Genomic DNA, 18,286 nt, shown 5'->3' with positions numbered 1-18,286 from the left:
TAGCTTCTATTTGTGACACTCCTGAAACAATTTTGCAGTCAGCAGAAGCATGAATTACAGCTGGGAAAACTGCTCTGGGCTTACAGAAAACAACTCCTTGCCTCCCCCCACCCAAAAAGTGCAAGACATGAAAACATGAATATACCTCATGATATTTCTTTAACAGGTGGACTACCAGGGATGCATTTTTATAACTCTTTTCTCTTTTTAACATGTTTCAAGCATGCTATAGAAAACATCTTCAATAGTGAAGGAGTATTACTTTTGGTTGCTATTAAGAAGATATCAGTCTTCTGTGATTAGTAAATAATACATTATTTATAGTTACATTATGGGGTTGTACTGGATAGAGTATTTCAAAGACAGTATTTAATAGAAAAGAATAAGGATAGTTTCTGGCTTGTTTACAAGTCATAAATGTAGGCACTGAGCTGCACTTTGACAGTGTTAATTTTCCAATTTAAATGAGTTTTCTTTTCAGTAACTATTATTTTTACAAAATTTAGTAAGCTGATCACTGAAAAGCTAAGCACTGAAAAGTGGACCTACTGCACATAAAAAGTTTTAACTGTTAGAAAATCTTAACATTTTCATTATATGTGCTGTGAGTATGAGTTACATTTATTCCGCTGTAATCTCTACACTCAGTGGCAGATTGGAGCACCTACTTTGTCAGAATATCAGGAAAAATACCGAAACTCCTTTTGAAAACGAGAAGAAAAGTTGCAATGCAAAAACAAACCATAATTCTCAGGACACCTTTTGGTGTTTACATTAACACTAAAATTCCTTTTATTTTCTTTGGCACTCTTCAATCATACATTTTTCTTAAAAGTATAGTTTATTCACATTGTTCTGCTAGAAATCCAACCACAAGTCACACTTCTAGGCATTAAAAATGTGGTATTTTTGATGAAATGAAGTTAGGCAGATTCCTTAAAGCTCTTAAAAGAGACTGATAATCTTTCAAGAATCGAACGGATGTCAAGGAAAAATAGTGCAATTCAGATAACAACCACCACCACCTAATTGTAGGTTGAATTGATTCAGTAGTGTTTCACTGGAAACAAATTTTACACACAATTTTGGGAGAAGTAAACCAGCATTGAGATGCACTTCCATCCCAATGGCACAGAAGTTTGTCAAGCTCTTTCAAACTCCTTTAAAAGGAATTTTTCCTTTGACCCAAATTGTTTGGAGAATCTGGGATGTCAAATGCAACCCAGAGAACATGCAATAACCATCAAGAAATGTCTTTCCTTGGCTGTGTTTCTGGTGTCACTAAGGAAGGTACTCTCAGACAGGCTGCGATTTTTTCATGTAGGATACGCTTTTTAAATGATGCCTAACATCGCACTTTGCTAACTCCTAACTGCAGTGCAGAAAGGAAAAATGCACAGCTTCAATCTCACCTGGCGTATTGTAGCCCATTACATCTATTGCAGCATTCAGACTGTAGTTGCTTTACTGTAACACATGTATATCAGCTCTTCCATGCCCTCTCTTCCCACAGACTGGTGCAATGCTGCAGCAGCGGTCTGCAGAGGCACTGACACTTCATTGCCCTCAACACAATGAAGGGAGCATGCATCAAAGCATTTTTTGTAGAAACAAAGCAAACAAAAATGAAAAAACAAACAAACAAAAAAACCAGCAGGGTTCTGGGAACTCCTTCCTACATGGTCCTGCGGAGCAGAGGTTTTCCATGATGAGGGCATATTACATTTCAGATAGTTCACCAATTTTCAAATTAAGATGGAAAGATATGGAGGTACAGACCAATACATACAGAAGTTGAATACAGTCATTTACTAGAAAAGATGCACAGACTTATTTATATTTTGATTTTGTAGTGATTGGTAATTCTATGAGTGCTCAGAGCATGCACGTGGAATTAGAAATCTTTCATGAGAATAAATTAAATAATAAATATACAGCCTTTAAGTCCAAATGCATTGATTTGAAATATGAATGGAACTGAAAAGGCTTAGTTAAGAGGAAAGTGCTAGTGACGTTGATCCTTTAACTAGTCTATAAGCCCAATTATTTAAACCTCTCAAGTCTACAAGAGGTGAGTGGAAATATCAGGAAGGTCCTCTCTGGTGTATGCTGCTTTAGGTAGCGCTAAAATGGCACAAAATCAATTCGTCATGAACATTTGCATTTAAGAAGCATACAGGTAGGGAAAAAATATAACTGTGAGTATTTTAGAAATTAAACAAAAATTTGAGTCCTCTTATTTTGCCTGAGCTACACAATTTTGATTTGTGGTTCATTCATTGAAACAGCACCTTCTGTTTCAGCACATACTCTAAAACCCTTACTGCACCACAACTTCAGAAAGTATAGCAAGGTGCACTTCCTGTGCGTTTTCTCTTTTCATGCACATTGACCAACTCTTGTGGTAAGAGGGAAATTAAATTTTTTTCCATAGATACTGTACATAATTTCATTGCAATGAAGGATAATTTTCAAATCAGTTCTCCTAAGAAATGTAGCATCCCTACTACAAAAAGGAGGAGTACTTACTGTCTGTAGCTGACCATAACTATTAAAATAGCTGGCATACAGCAAAGGATGATTATGACGGCCAGAGCAAGTAACGCGCCTTCCGTGTAGCCTACTGCTTGTGCCTGCTTCTTGACATTCGCTACCACGTCTGGGGTGCGGATCTCCAGAATGCGCCCCCCCTGCCCCAGGTACGGCTGAAACTCTTTATTGATATCCAGCAGTTTGCCATCCAGGAACCTTCAACATCACAAAAGAAAACTATTACAGCCAAGTTCATTAACAGTGTTTGAATTACTGCATAGTTGGGTTAATAACTGTGGTCTGATAAAGCACATACCTCTTCTTTATGTGCTTAAGAATATTAGTAATTCTCTGTAATCCCTATGTCAGCGATAACTCCGACGTACTTAATACCACTTAATAATAGTGTTTAAACACTGAAAAGGAGAGGTTAGCTGAAGCTTAATGTTTGGCACAGTGCTGAGGGAGTTTATTCACTGGCTTCTGGCTATCTGACAGCATCCCCTCCATCACAGCAATTTTTGAGTGGAATCTGTAGCAACATTCGTGAGAGATGCAGGAGAATTGGAACAAGGAAAACAATAACATTTTAGAAAATACTGCATCATCTGTACTCGTTTCCTTAAAAGTCAAATGAGAGGTCACAAAAGATGACAGACAGAGATTCCTGTAAACTGCCTCCTCTTTTTCTTCTTTTGAGATGATGCAGGCCACTTCTTCTGGAGTTTCACACCTCTTCTAAAAGGAAAATCACTAATTGCTTGTAAAAAACTGTAATTTAATCTTCAGGCGTTCTCCAAACACTGCCAGATACCAGAAAAATCTTGACTAATATTACTAATTACAGGAACAACAGGCTATCTCTACAGCTATCAGAAAAAACACTGGCTTCAAGTAGGCCTACAAGGCACACCAGTAAGACAGATTTAGGTCTTAGGCAACACTACATTGTTAGCAAACCCAGAAGCACGTGCTGCTGTCACTACTTGCAACTTATAATAATGTCCATCTTCGTTTGTGCATCACCTACAAGAGGAACTTGTAACAGCGTAGTTACCAAGCAAAGGACTGGAACAGTCTCTGAAAGAGCAAATGTAGTGGAAGAAGTTCAGTATCTGATCTGATAACTGTCAGCTTGAAGACAGGTAGCCAAATGTAAATCCTAATCAAATGAACTCATTTCCCATATGACTTAAAATTTTCTGTTGGATGACTTTTGAATAGTAAACACTATGTTTGTTACAGAAACTCACTTTAGAATTTTGAAAAAATATTTTGGCCAAGGCTTTCATTTCCAAAGGAAAATAAAAATTCTTGGATCATTTCTGAAGTGAGGATTGACTGTCTCACAAGATATCAAGCAGTAGGCTCCAGCTAGAAAGATCAAAGTAGGAGGCACCCATCAGGACAGAGGAGGATCCTGCTGGCTATTAGCTATAGCAGAACCTCAGACCCTTACATGTACAGGGTTTCTCCCGGAGAAAGTCAGACAAGTGAAAAATGCTGAGATAAAAAAAAAAAATGTACAAAAAAACCAGCTAAAAAATATTCTGAAAGGACTTCTGCGTATAAAATCCAGATGTCTAAAAAAAGTCTGAAATAGCTTTTTTTTCCTTTGTCTCATCATGAGATAGAAATTACACTTCTAAATGACCACTTTTGAAAAGGGTGTTCATATTTTGGAATGACAAATGATTTAATCTCAATTTACTCATAAACTCTCATAGCATTGATTGTCCCTGGTTGGTTTTTTATTTAACTTTGGGGAGAATGCACTCTGATCTATGTGTGTAACATATTAGTTGGATCTCATAACATGCAGAGAATTCATCCTGAATGATGAAATGGTGCTGGTTTTGTGATGCTAACTTCAGAGCAGCAGTGGCTGCTCACTCACAGACCCACACTGGCAAAATGCAACCCAGGGCGTTTTGAAGAATAATTTCCCTTTGTATTAGTATGGTCTGCTGATATTCACAACTAATTCCTTGACTTCTTCCTCAAAACATTTTCTTGGTATTTGAGCAAAAATCCCTTTTCACATCTTAAAGACGTGCAATGATGATTCACAAGACATATAGGGAGTATGAACGGAGCTCTAACTCTTCTGTTGTACACTAGATGTCACTGGTGCATGTTACATGTCCTCTGAGCTGGCAAAAGCATTCAGGTCGGCCAGCATTAAATCTCTGGACGATTTTAACAATCTCTCAGTTAAAATTCTGTTAGCATTTTCTTGACAAACCCTATTTTAACAGGTTCGTAACTCAACCATGCACATTTGCTCCATGATGAAACATGACACATCGTGTAAAAGATTTAGACAGGGTAAGCATTTTATTTTTAATGGTGGACATTTTACACTTTATAGATGCAGGAGAAATTTTCTGGATTCAACTGGTTTTTATGCTCCAATAAATCAAACCCTCTTTGATATAAAAGATAAAAAAGGAGGCTGATCATTTCACTCTGTAAAATTATCTAAGTAGCCTCAAAGTCTTTTAAGAGTTTGTGGCAGAGGAAGGTAATAACAAAGCACAGTTACTATTTAGATGCATTTTTCAGTGTAACCAGACAGATTCCTGATTAATAAAAATGTCAAGTAATCAGTCATAACAGTGCTAAAGAAAAGTATGAATCTCTCATTGTGTACCAGTCTTACAAAGCACAGGATAGGGAAAAATCAGCGTATCTTGAGACACACGTGGGTTTTCCTGCCAATCATTTTGCTTGAATGCAAATATGTGGGATTAGGCTACTCATTTGGTACTGCTGGATGTGAAGCAACCCATTCAAAATAGCCTGGTCGTGAGTCTGGCACAGTATGTGCCTGCTCTGTCATGCACATCTGCATTAATCCAGCACATCCAGAGCACACTGAATTTCCTTGTATCTCTTGATTTCATAAACGACTGTTGGACATGAACTGATGTATTGGAGTGCCATTTCCGAGGGGTGATTATGGGAGCCTCAGACATTAGCTTTTGTTTAGTGGGGTTTACTTCTTGTAGAAATACAACTTTGTAACTGGTCATGATTGTGGCTTTACTCAGCTGCTGACGGGCATTAACTGCCTTGACCATCCTTTCCACCCTGCTTCAGTGTAAAGCCAAGCACCTCCGGGACCCCAACACTGCCCTGACTTGTGCCTGCTGCCAGCACCAGTGATCTCCATCTGCCTTTACCGAAGCAGCATGCCACCTGCGAAGGGGAACAGGCCGCTTTGCTCCACTCTGTCCTCAACTTACCCCCCAAATTCCTTAAAAAACATTCACAGATAGTTGTTTTAAAACAGTGACATGCTTAACACAAACTCTATTAAAGTCAGGGCCTCCACTGTGTTTTACAAGAAGAAACACAGATGGTGTTCCCCAAAAGCCCATTTAAGAAAAGCCACAGGTATCTTCCAATACATAATATTTTGTAATTTGTGCTAAAATCACAACTAGTAGAATTCATGTGCTAAATCTGTGCTGTTGGTACGGTTCACTCTTCTGTATACATAATGAAATTTTTGAACACTTGGAAAATAACTTGGCTAAATCTATATTCATTATTGCTAATTAAGCTTTTAAAAAAGGGGGCTCCGTTTGTTTCTGAGTTTCTAACCTTTCTCCCCATCATATCCAGTTTATTAAATGATCCTTTCTCCTACTGATCGCTTTTCAGGTAGGATCCAGAGCAGATTCCTGTCTGCCAGAATGATGGCTGTGACTCTTGGCCATCTCTTCCCAATGAGGGGACAACCATGGCTACTGTGTCCTGTGACTGGAGTAGGAAGAACATTGAGCCATCCCTCTAGAGATCCAAACTCCAGGAAAGAAGTTCAGAGAAGGAATTTCTTTTTGGATTTGGGTAAGGACCTGAGCTGAGCCAAATCTCTTGAGGTTCACCCACTTGCTAGCGAAAACTTGTTAACATCATAAGTCCAGCTACAAAACTCTCACTACATTTTTCTCCTTACTTTAGTAAGCTGACACTTGCTCACCTGTACCCTAAAGCCAGGAAAGCATTGCCTTGGATTTTGCTGATTTAAATAGTTAAAAGCTTTTGAAGAGAGAAAAGAGGGAGGGGGGAAAAAAAAAAAAAGAAAAGCTGAGTATGCAGGCACATGAAGCATTTTAATGAGGTTGCTTCTGAGCTGATATCCCGTACATTTGCAGACCAGGCAAGTGAATAACCTTCCCTTCATGTTTAAAAAACTGCTTTTTAACCTATCTTAACTCTATTCTGTTCTGTGTATTTCACTGGATATGCAAACATCCCTAAAAAGACATTCCTATATTTTCAAAGGGCACCAAAATGAAGTTGGACACATTTTCTGACCATGAAGAAAGTCTACATCAGAAGATGATTCTTTTTATGGAGTTGAAAGAGCTAACTGCCTCCATGCACAAGTACTAGCTCACTTTCATGTGCTAATAATAGTAGATTTACAGAGAGCTTTCCACATGAGGAGTAGAAGGTGTCAGAATTTTCAACTGTCATCAAGGTCGTATAAATTTTCTGAACCTGGACAGCACTGAATAATGTCCTTTTGACCCTGAGCGTTTCTAATAGATCTCCCTTTGGCCATACTCTAAACTGGCTATGACTGGAAGAAAACACAGACCTCAGTGAATTCACAAACTGTAAAAGTGGCAAAGCAATGATAAAGAGGGATCAGTAAACATTCTGGCTGTATGGCAGTAAGATACATTTATTGAGACTAGTTTTGGGAGTGGGTTGGGGTACAACAGTGACTTACAGGATGACTGCAAGCAGATCTACTGGCACTTTTCCTTAGAGAGAAAGGAAAATGGTTATCTATCAGGGATTTCTGCTGACTTCCTGCCAGGTTTCCTTAATTTCCACTTCCTCTCTTGAATAAAATTGGGAACAAAATCACAGAGACCCCATTCAGTACACAATCAGCAGCTCTGGCAGTGGACAAGTCAACACAAACTCCCAGTGCATCACTGAGACCTATAAAGACTGTATGACCATGGAGATACCTACAAACAAAAAATGGCCAGCAGAAGGAAGGAGGCTGTATTGCCACCACTCTGAAAGCTACCACTGCTAAACTGCATCTGATTTTTATAATCCTAGTTCAGAAACTAATTCTGCAGGACTGGAGAGGGTTTAGAGAAAATTGTAAGTGATTAAAAGAATTAAAATATAGCCCAGAGTGCAGAGGTCAAGGAACTTCTCAAGAAAGAAAAATAAGAGGATGATGTGATCATATGCCTAGACCTTGGTGGGAACCAGATATTAAAGGCACCAATTGGATTCTTCAATCTAGCACTGGAAGTTACAATAAAATGGTATGACTGAATGCAGACAAATTAAAAAATAAAGAAAAAAGGTCTAATTTTTCACAGTAAAAATAATTACCCTGCAATAACAGCACAAAGGGTTTAGTTGACTGGATTTTCTTGAGCAGTTGCTTTGCTGAGAGACATGTTCAAAACAGAATTAAATTTGGGAGTTCCTGTGGTCTTTGTTATACTAGGTCAGACTGATCACAGTCATCTTTTCCAACCTATAAACTGTGATTATATGCAGAGCTTTAGTATGCTGTAATTCATCTGTACTAAATTAAAAGCTCAGGAGAACAAGCCCTTTTTCAATCACAGTCCACCGAGAAGGCTCACAGCCATTTGCTTTTTGGGCTGCTGACTGACGTGGTGCTTTATACCATCATGGAACAGTCTGGTCTAGTTTCCACTGAGATAAAAAGCAACACAAAGGTGAAACACATGCAAAAAAATCGCCAAAAGATAGTGGCTGCTTCAGAAGAAGATCCTAATTTGCATTTTCATTGTTTTGAACCATATGCAGAATGCCAAGGCACAAAAATATAGTTTCTAACAAAATTATTCTACTGCCATATTGATACATTGGCAGCTGAATGGGTTGAGATACTAATTTTGTCTTAGAACCTACTGGCCGCTAGTGATGCCTCAGAAAAAACATGTAAAGAGATTACCTTAATTTCATTTCCTTACCCATGTAATCTCTGGCTTCTCTTCTTATGCAGGCGGAGACTGGAGTTACCGCTGGCCCCCGAAGCAGTAGTGTGCCAGACTGATATCCCACAAGAGCTCTGCTAAGGTGCAAAAGCCCAGGCAGACTGGCACCCTACCAAACCGCTCTGTTACTGTGACCAGAGCTGGCCCATTCACTGGCAACATGCTGTGAGTATAATCAGTCAATAAAAAGCCATCTCTTATGTTTTATGTGACACTGGAATATAACTGCTAATTTGGAAGTTGATTGAAGAAGAAAAACAACATCAAATCATGAATTTAAGTGGCCTGTCTACTGCTGTTCACCATCTCCTCTGGCAGTTGGTGGGATGGGGCCACGCAGATCTGTCTGCTCAGCCCACTGGGCACCTGTGAGCACTACTGATTTCCTGCATGCACATGTACACCTGGGTCATGCCCTGATGTCTATGCTTCAGACTAGGTGCACACGACCTCTCTTCCTTCCCCTTCTCTTTCTTCTTCTCCTTTGGTTTCCACAAAAAAGAAAAGAGAAAGACATGTGCTCCAAATGGAAGCTGCAGAAAGCCTGCAGGTCAATGATGGGAGTACCAAAGCCCTTGCTTGGCAATCACAGAGACATTTTTAGTACATGCTAAGTAAATTTTTTCAGAGGATTTTAAACTGGAAGATCCTCCACAGTGTGGACCAAATGTACTGCAAGCTCTCATGGTGACAACGTTTAAATCACGTGTACCAGGGCTGTTCAGCTCAAGTGAATGGACTGAACCTAGTAAATCTGTAAACTCCCACGCTGCACATAGGGTAGGTGCAGGGGCGTGCACCAACCACTTCAACAGATTTTTCTGTTCCTGTTGCGTTGAATCACTTGCTAGCAGACACAGACCAACAGGCTTCAAAATACTCCATAGAAATGTAAGAAGAGCAACAAGTAATATACTTACTTAAAAAGTTCATTCCTCATTATAGCTCTATTTGTTTGTGGGTCGATTGCGTAGACCATGAGGTCAGACTTGGTGTAATCCTCTTCAGAGTATCCATCCCCAAACCTTCGAGCACCAATGGATTCCACCACAACTGTTGCACTGGGAATCTGATCTTGGACATAGCGTTCCAAAATCCTAAAGATGAGATGGAGCCAGAAAGATGCAGTGATTTATTTGTGCTGATCAAGATTGACAATAGCTCAAATGACATATTAATAGACAAAACCCACAGGCTTAGAAGGATGGTTACCTTCAGAGCACTTTTAAAAAATCTCCGCTCTGATATAACCTCTTAAATGGTGAACTCTTGGGAAAAGCTTAGCAGTGCTAGGAGAGGTCACCAGAAAAATGTCCTTAAGTCTAGCTCTTTGTATTTATGACATCAGTTGAGTTTAAAATGGCTCATGGGAAACACCATCTATATTCCACAAAATAAAACCTGTCATCCTTTTATTAAGCTATATGATTTCAGAACTCTTCAATTCCAGCCTTACACAGGATGCACGTAATAAATTTACACCCACAGAAACAACTACTTCAACCATTTTCAATGGGATATTTCATCTGGCCCTCCAATACAGCACAACATAACAGGTGCCAAAACACCTGCTACTCCAAAAGGCATGACCAAGTTTTACAGCCATAAGAAAGTTGGAATATCCAGCTGACACTGGAAAAAATAAAATAAACTACAGAAGTTCTACAAGCAGAAGAAAGATATGTTGATAGAATTCAGTGGCAGCTATGCCCGAGATAACAAGGGCATATCAACAATAAACAAAAACAAATCTGTCCTTTTTCCAAAGAGAAGGATTTATTACAAGCTGCCAGAGCACCGAATGACATACTTCTCTGGATATGTATACGAACCGCAATGTGTCAATACATAAGATAAATGCAATTCTGGGGAATTAAAATTTATTAGAGAAGATGACATTTACCGGTCATTTTCTTAATTCTTGTCATGTGACCAATTTTCTTCAACTTTATTACTGAATATTCTTTCTTTTTTTTTTTTTGACACCTGAATGTCCACAGGCAACTTAGTATCTGCTTTTGGAAGCCGTTGTTCTAAATTCTGAATCTCCTATTTTTCTAGAGTTTTCCATGCAGAACTGTTTATGGGACAAGTCCTAACATGTGATGTTATTCCTAAAATACTCAAAAAGGCAAATGGAGAATGGCTGTTTGCAGAATGTCACTCCAAACAAACAAAGAACACTCATGCCTATGCCAGGTTGAAAGGCCTTCAGAATGCCTGCAGAAGCACCAAATTGGTGGGGAAAGGACCTCACTGAGCACCTCTCTGCACAGATAGCAAGCATGTCTGTACCTCAGATATGGAGAGTGTATGGAAAGTTATAATGAGACCTCACCGTTGCTCTAACAAAGCTGCTTTAGAAAGGACGAGACTTTAATAACGTTTTTTAAACATATATTCTTTTCCTTCCATCTAGTCTGGTCTGTTACTCAAGTGGGGCCCATGAAATTTGCTGAGTTCCTGTAGCAGACTGCTTCTCCGTATCTGCTGCACTATGCCTCCAATGAAAGAAAGAGGTTTAGAAGTACTACAGCTGAGCAGGATGACCTTCAAATTCCGTATGCAATAGGGAGAACTGGTCCTCTCATCAAGACCGTAGCTGGGGCTGGCAGACAAGATGGTGGGGACCCCAACTCTGGCAAGAATGGATGGAGCCAGAAGGAAAGTGGAAAGTTGTTCACACAGTGCCATCAGAAGAGCTTTAACCATGGCTGTTGGGCAAGGACAGAATACATCTCAGAGAAAACAGGAAGAGTGTCTGCACACAGACTTGCTAATAGTGGGATGAGGTTTCCAAACTGGGACTGAGAAGAGTTCAGTTAAAGCCCACAGACAGATTTATAAACAAAGGCATAAAAGAAAATGTCATCAATACTGGGCACAAGGGCAAAAAAGTATGGAGAAATAAACAAGCTGGAGGTCTAAATGCTCCATCAGAACTATGAGTTATGGGAAAACAAGACTTTCTGGGCTAATTTATGTGATCAGACTATCAAACAAAAAAACAATAGCTGAGTTGTTAGGAAGCAAAAGCAAGGGAACAAGAGGGAACATGATGCCTGATATACCAAGGATGCACTAGAGTATGGAGGAAAACAAATCTCATTAAAAAGGACATCAGTGACTTGTCACTTGTTTTAAACAAAATCTTTTGCAGTTGCTGAGGTTACATTTTGTTGTTGTTTTTTTCCTGCCACATTTCCACAGCAAAGTAAATCTGTCAGAACAGTATCACCATCTTATAATTTTTCAAGACCACTGATTCATATTTATCCATTCAGTTTCTCTGCTTCTTGTGTGAAAGTTTACCATGCTCTTAAAATAGAAGATTTTCTGTAAGATTTTGAAAAATCCCGACCTGTCAGACCCAGGTCCTAGTCTAGTAGTGAATATACGCTCTTAGTGCAGAACCATTTTTGTAGGGAAAATAAACATAGTAGATTGTCTGACACATTGCTAGTTGACCAGTGTCCTCTACACAAGCAGTCCTGTTGTTCGCAGATATGGTAAACTTTACTCGTCTCTGCTTCTGGCACATGTTTAACTGGCAGCTAGGGTAATAATCTGTCACTGACACCTCAGTAGCAACAACTGTCCCAGGTAAAATTTGACAGAACAAATCTGGGATATGTAAATTACTCTAAAAAAATCCCCAAACATTACATGAATGTAAGTGTCTAAAAGAAACAATAACTGCCTTTAGAATGGTGTTTTGCACAAGGATTCAGATAGACCAAACATGTAAAAGATTTATCTCCCTAATTAGTATACAATAATCTTCTGATGCTGCTGCAGAAAATGATTTCGTTTCCTTGCCCAGAACTATTATTTCCCCAAGACAGAAACGTCCTCTAAGGTTGGAAAGTTATAACGCAGGGTCACTTTTAGCAGAATTGGTAACAACATTCCTGTTCCTCAGAAATTCCTGGCATGACTTCTGCTGGAATTCATTGCCTTTGAGAGTATCTTTGTCTAAAACATGATTAAAATTGAAGAACAAATAGCATACTACTTTCTGACTATGAGAAACAGGCATATTGGAGCCAGAGGCTTTAAATGACATTGCAAGAAACACCACAAAGTATAGTGAAATGACACTAATAATTCATCTGGAACACACAAATTGCATGTTTAAGTTGAAATATATAATAAAAATACACTGAAGACTGAAAAGTAGCAATTAAAGAATGCACTTAAAAATAGGACAGTTCTCCATAGAGTTATTTTTAAAGTAACTTGGCTGAACTTCTGATGTTGAAAACACTGTAGTGTTTTAAAACTCTACTGAAAGTGGCCACTTGCTTGTAGTACTACTGACAACAACCAATTTTTAAGATTCATACTTTAAGTAACAAGAGTGTCTGCAGTTCTACTGTATTTACCAGCAAAAGTTAGCTCAAAATTAGTCTGTCCCTTGTTAATGCAATGAGGGTAATTACCATCCTCCCATCAGAGGTGTAGTGAGCAGGAGAACCAGCAACTTAACAGGCAACGAGACTTTCCTACTGCTCTAACTCCATTTAGCTCTGCAGACATAATGTAATGAACAGAAATGCCTCCCAGTGCATCTTCATTACCATCGCTTTCCGAATTCCCATCAGTGACACCAGTGAAATGAAATGAAGGACAAGAGGATTTTCACTGTCATTGAGGAAATAATGTGGCCCTAAATATCTTGAAAACTCAGAGACTATTTTTTTCATCTTTAGATGTAAAAGAAATAGAAAGGCAAAAAAACACAAGTATGTTGGTTTGTTGAGCTGTCCCTTGGCTGGTGGCATTCTGTCTCTCAGAAAATTTCTGAAACCAGCAGACCAAACCCCAAAATCTGGCACAAGGCACCATGTTCCTGGGTTAATATGCACACCTGAGGCATCATGCCACGTGCCAGGGCTGAGGTTGCTGCACCCTGTTACAGGCAGACAAGACCCTGCTGAGCACAGGACTAAATTAAGGGGTCCACCCTGGCATCACAGCATTGTGCTGCTGTCTCCCCATGGCTGCACAAATCTGCCATGCCAGAAGCGTGCCCCAGCATGGGAGAGATCCTGCTACCAGGAAAGATGCAAAGGACCACTTAAAAGCTTCTTTGGAAACTAATGTGACAGTCCATATGAGTCAGTTAATTCACCTCAAAATATGAGATACGGAATCAGCCCAGCAGCAACAGCCACACAGCTAGACCAACCATCATCGCGTAAGACTTGGTAAAGTCAGAAGCAAGGTTTAATGATCCTCTGTTGTCCCTGGTGGAGAAGACGCACGACATGGCCTGAAAGAGCACCGCAACGTTCCAGTAGTTTTATATCCTTGGGTCGAATTGCTAAGTTGCCTGCATATCCTCCAAATCAGCACTCAAACAAAAGAAATAATTCAATTTGCAGAATATTTTAGATCCTCACCAGTACTTGAATTTAATTACTGCACAATTTCCTTAGCAGAAAATTCTATTGAAAAAAAAATGTTTCAGTTCAGCAGTAATTTGATAGCCTGCTGTGTTTCTGGAGCACATAAAAATATTTTAAGAAATTAAAAAAAAAAAAGAATCCAGTCTCTTTCAGGACTCTGAAATAACTGATACCATGACTTGGAGTTACAAGTGTTGCAAACGAGATATTCTGCATAACTTTTGGCTCCTTCACTGAAGATTCTAGCTCCCCAAAATAACTTAGTAATAATAATAAATTTATGGTCCAGGTATTTGAGAATGTAAGCAAATTTGGCAACAATGCACAGATGTGAGCATTCAGCTCTGCTGGTACACATCATTACAGACTTTTCAAGTGTTTCTTTTAACCCAAGCACACTCTCTCAAGTTTGCTCAACTTCATCCAAATTCTGGCTGCGTTGAGTTTTTGCGAGGTTAATAACTGATGACTAAACTGCTGGATTTTCAACTACATTTTCACAAATGGATAAGGACCAATTCCAGCACCTCCTCTGCAGTTGGCGATAGTGTGTGGGAGGTGATGTACCTGGGCCCCAGCAGCCTGCTCCCAAATGCCTTATTACAACATCCATATAGCACAGGGATTCTGTGGTCTCTGGAGAGGTGCCGAGCTGTTTTGGAGCTGCCAACTCAAGAAATCCTTACTAGTCAGCTAAGTCAGCCTGTTTTGTGCTGCAATGTAAAACAAAAAAGCCAGAACTGGGGTTTATTTCAAGCCTAAGACTATTCCTTCTTTATAAAATAGCCTTTTGACAAAGATTATTTCTAGTTTTATACCACACACAACGCGGAAAGGAGCACCACAGAGTCAATTTACTCTGCATCTAAAAACATCCAAATTATTTAGAAACCAACCCAGAGACAATGTCTGCATACATCCTTACCCTAATTCTATAAAAGCATATTGGATCGCATATGATAAAGGAAATGTGCTTTCTCACATATTGCTAAAGTTTTTTGTCTTCTTTTTTTGTACTTCTCATGTATAATCCTGTCCTCCAAAAAACCTAAAAACATGCCAACTTTTTACTTCAGTATCATTTCTCCCAATTGCAAAATGAACATTATGCTACACTCACCCGAACAGTAATACACAGAGACATCTTGACTTTGACCCAGAAGACGTATCTTCAGATCTCAGCACAAAAGAGTTTTTACTGCAATAGTAAGCAATTTCTGAATAAAGCAGAAGTTTACAGCTTTATCTGAGAAGCCACGCACTACATTATAGTGCTTCAGAGAAAATACATTAACAGAACAACACTCGGTGTTATTGAGAGGAGGGGGGAGCAGGAGATCGCTGACCCAGTGCTTCCCAGCTGGCAGTGGAAGTAGCAAATGGAAAAGCTGGAGCTGAATAAGCTTTGGTCTCTATTACCTAACTTAATACAGGTAGCCTAATGTTATTAATCATCCTGATTACAGTGGAGGGAGGCTAAGATCAGCTAAGAAATGGAATAGGCTCAGTTAAACACTGTACAAAGCGAGAACTATAGGACATATGTTCTCCCAGCATCACCAAATGTAGGGTGGATATGAAATATGATGCAGCCAGTTGGTGGCAAATGTTTTTCTAATTTCAATATTTATGTATTTGCTAATTTTAACAATTTAATTTAGAATGAAACAACACAGTGCAAAGAAGTGAATGGGAAAAAGTCAGAGGGGCGGTCGACTGAAGGGCCAGGAGGAAAATCATAGAATCCTAGGTTGGAATAGACCACTAAGATCATCAAGTCCAACCATCCACCCAACACGACCATGCCTACTAAACCATGTCCTGAAGTGCCATATCTACATGTTTTTTAAACACCTCCAGGGATGGTGACTCCACCACTTCCCTGGGCAGCCTATTCCAATGTCTGACCACTCTTTCAGTAAAGAAATTTTTCCTAATGTCTAATCTAAACCTCCCCTGATGCAACTTCAGGCCATTGCCTCTCATTCTGTCGCTAGTTACCTGGAAGAAGAGGACAACATCTGCCTCACTACAACCTCCTTTCAGGTAGCTGTAGAGAGCAATAAGGTCCACCCTCAGCCTCCTCTTCTCCAGATTAAACAACCCCAGCTCCCTCAGCTGCTCCTCGGAAGACTTGTTCTCTAGACCCCTCACCAGCCCTGTTGCCCTTCTCTGGACATGCTGCAGCACCTCAATGTCCTTCTTCTAGTGAGGTGCTCAAAATTGAAGACAGTACTCCAGGTGCAGCCTCACCAGTGCCGAGTACAGTGCCATGATCACCTCTCTACTTCTGCTGGCCACACTATTCCTGATACAAGCCAGGATGCCATTGGCCTTCTTGGCCACCTGGGCACACTTCTGGCTCATGTTCAGCCGGCTGTCGACCAACACCCCAAGGTCCCTTTCTGCTGGGCAGCTTTCCAGCCACTCCTCCCCAAGCCTGTAGCATTGCACGGGGTTGATGTGACCGAAGTGCAGGACCTGGTATTTGGCCTTGTTGAACCTCATACAGTTGGCCTCGGCCCATCGATCCAGTCTGTCCAGATCCCTCTGCAGAGCCTTCCTACCCTCGAGCAGCTCAACACTCCCGCCCACCTTGGTGTCAGCTGCAAACCTACTGAGGGAGCACTCAATCCCCTCATCCATTTAACTCCATTCACTACCACTCTCTGTGCTCGGCCATTCAGCCAGTTCTTTATCCAGCGCAGAAGTGAAGAATGAACCTATATAACAGCATGAGAGAGCGCTGAGGCAAAGAACAAGGCAGCTATAGCAGTATCTGTGACTAACGAACATTTAATAATGTGGAGGAAAGTAAGTGCTAGCTGTGAAGAGTGCTTAATAGCAAGTTCACTACCACTGGGCCCATACGCAAAAAGTCCAGTCACCTGTAATTAGGCTTAATTCAGTAAATATGTGGCAAAAACCATAAAGCAAGCAACTGAATGGTACTTCTCCTATGGGAAAACTAATGAGTCTGAGTGATTTATATATTGCAACTACATACAGCAGGAAAGACAGGCTCATTTTCTACCAGTTCATGGATGAGGAGAAGAAAAATCACTGGTGCACTAAGGTTGAATATTGAAATATAGTCAAGCGTGCTTTTAGAGGCATTGCATTTCCAAACAAGCATTTCTAGGGTGGCTCATCCAAGGGGAAGTTGTGTCTGGCTTTACTAAAGGTACCAAGAATGCTGGAACCCCAGTGATGCCTCGTAACATCTTATTTCATTATATGCAGCCACATCTTGATAAATATGCTACATTTCAGAGGCATCCACTCATGCTTCTAATTACTGAACATATCGATACTCTAACTACAAACAAAAGCAGGATCAAAGAAATAAATAACAACAATATACATAAGTGCCATATAAAGCACTCACATCAGCTGTCCCTTTAAATGCCACCGACTGCTTCTTCAGCTGAGATTAGAAAACACCATTTGCTATACTGTCAACAGCAAAACACAACTGAAGGGAAATCATCCACATTCTGAAACGTTTCCCTACAGAGAGGACTGTGCACTGCAGCTCCTATATATAAAATATATTATCTCATATACTATGATTATACATAAAACAATATATGATGTACAATGAACATGTGATGCATATTATGATCTATAATTTATAGCCATATGTATGGCTACAGTATATATTACGACATTTCTTTTACGTAGCCTGCAGTTTCTATGCAGCAAAGCAGACACTCCTTTGAGAAATGATGGCAGTCAACTTTATATATGCAAACTTTTAAGTTAGCAGGCTGAATGTTCGTATTCTGAAACACTCATTTTGTATGTCTCTGAGGATCTGCACTTGTCTGTACATTTGGATTCTTCTAGTAAAGAACTGCCTGGTCACTTCTACATTGCATGATGTTTGAGTGTGGATTTTCTTTAACTGTGGAACTGCTCCATTCTTTTATAAGTATTAAGGTATTAAAGGATTGCAGCCTATAACAGGCCAAAATACACATGAGGAAAAGTTCCCTGTAATTACCACACGTGCTATTTCCAGTAATTCTGTCTTGAAAAGTAGGGAATAACCTCTATTAAGATACACACGATACACATGAACATCCAGAAGACAGATAAAGTTGCTACTCAAGAACATCTGCCCTTGAATTCCACTTCCAGAGACAGATCTGGCCAGGAGGCTGCAAGCAGCTAAATTCCTCATCCCAGGAAAGCAAAAAATGCTAGAGCAATGCAGAGAGCAGACAGGCTCAAAAGGCCATGATACACAACTAGTACGAGCATTTTGGGACCTCTACCTTTGCACCAATACAGGCACTATGACTTGTCTGTTATGAAGTCAAAATA

The 18,286-nt window shown here is 39.8% G+C and overlaps 1 protein-coding gene across 18 annotated transcripts in view; it reads right to left on the bottom strand.

Annotated features, from left to right (window-relative positions):
• Positions 1-18,286, bottom strand: part of PCDH15 (protocadherin related 15) — a 1,100,829-nt gene that overhangs the window by 23,656 nt on the left and 1,058,887 nt on the right. For 17 of the 18 annotated variants that reach the window (XM_075423218.1, XM_075423213.1, XM_075423210.1 and 14 more), the window contains 2 exons: positions 9,467-9,643; positions 2,004-2,748 (listed from right to left, as the gene is read on the bottom strand). In XM_075423218.1, the coding sequence (XP_075279333.1) occupies positions 2,526-2,748; positions 9,467-9,643 (400 nt within the window). In that variant the 3' untranslated portion in view covers positions 2,004-2,525. Of the gene's footprint in view, positions 1-2,003; positions 2,749-9,466; positions 9,644-18,286 lie in introns of those variants that run through there. The other variant, XM_075423232.1, reaches the window with a different exon arrangement.

Source organism: Opisthocomus hoazin, chromosome 6, assembly GCF_030867145.1.
Source record: "Opisthocomus hoazin isolate bOpiHoa1 chromosome 6, bOpiHoa1.hap1, whole genome shotgun sequence".
Classification (NCBI taxonomy): domain Eukaryota; kingdom Metazoa; phylum Chordata; class Aves; order Opisthocomiformes; family Opisthocomidae; genus Opisthocomus; species Opisthocomus hoazin.
The sequence above is the reverse complement of the archived record's forward strand: the minus strand, read 5'-3'. Positions and strand labels throughout refer to the sequence as shown.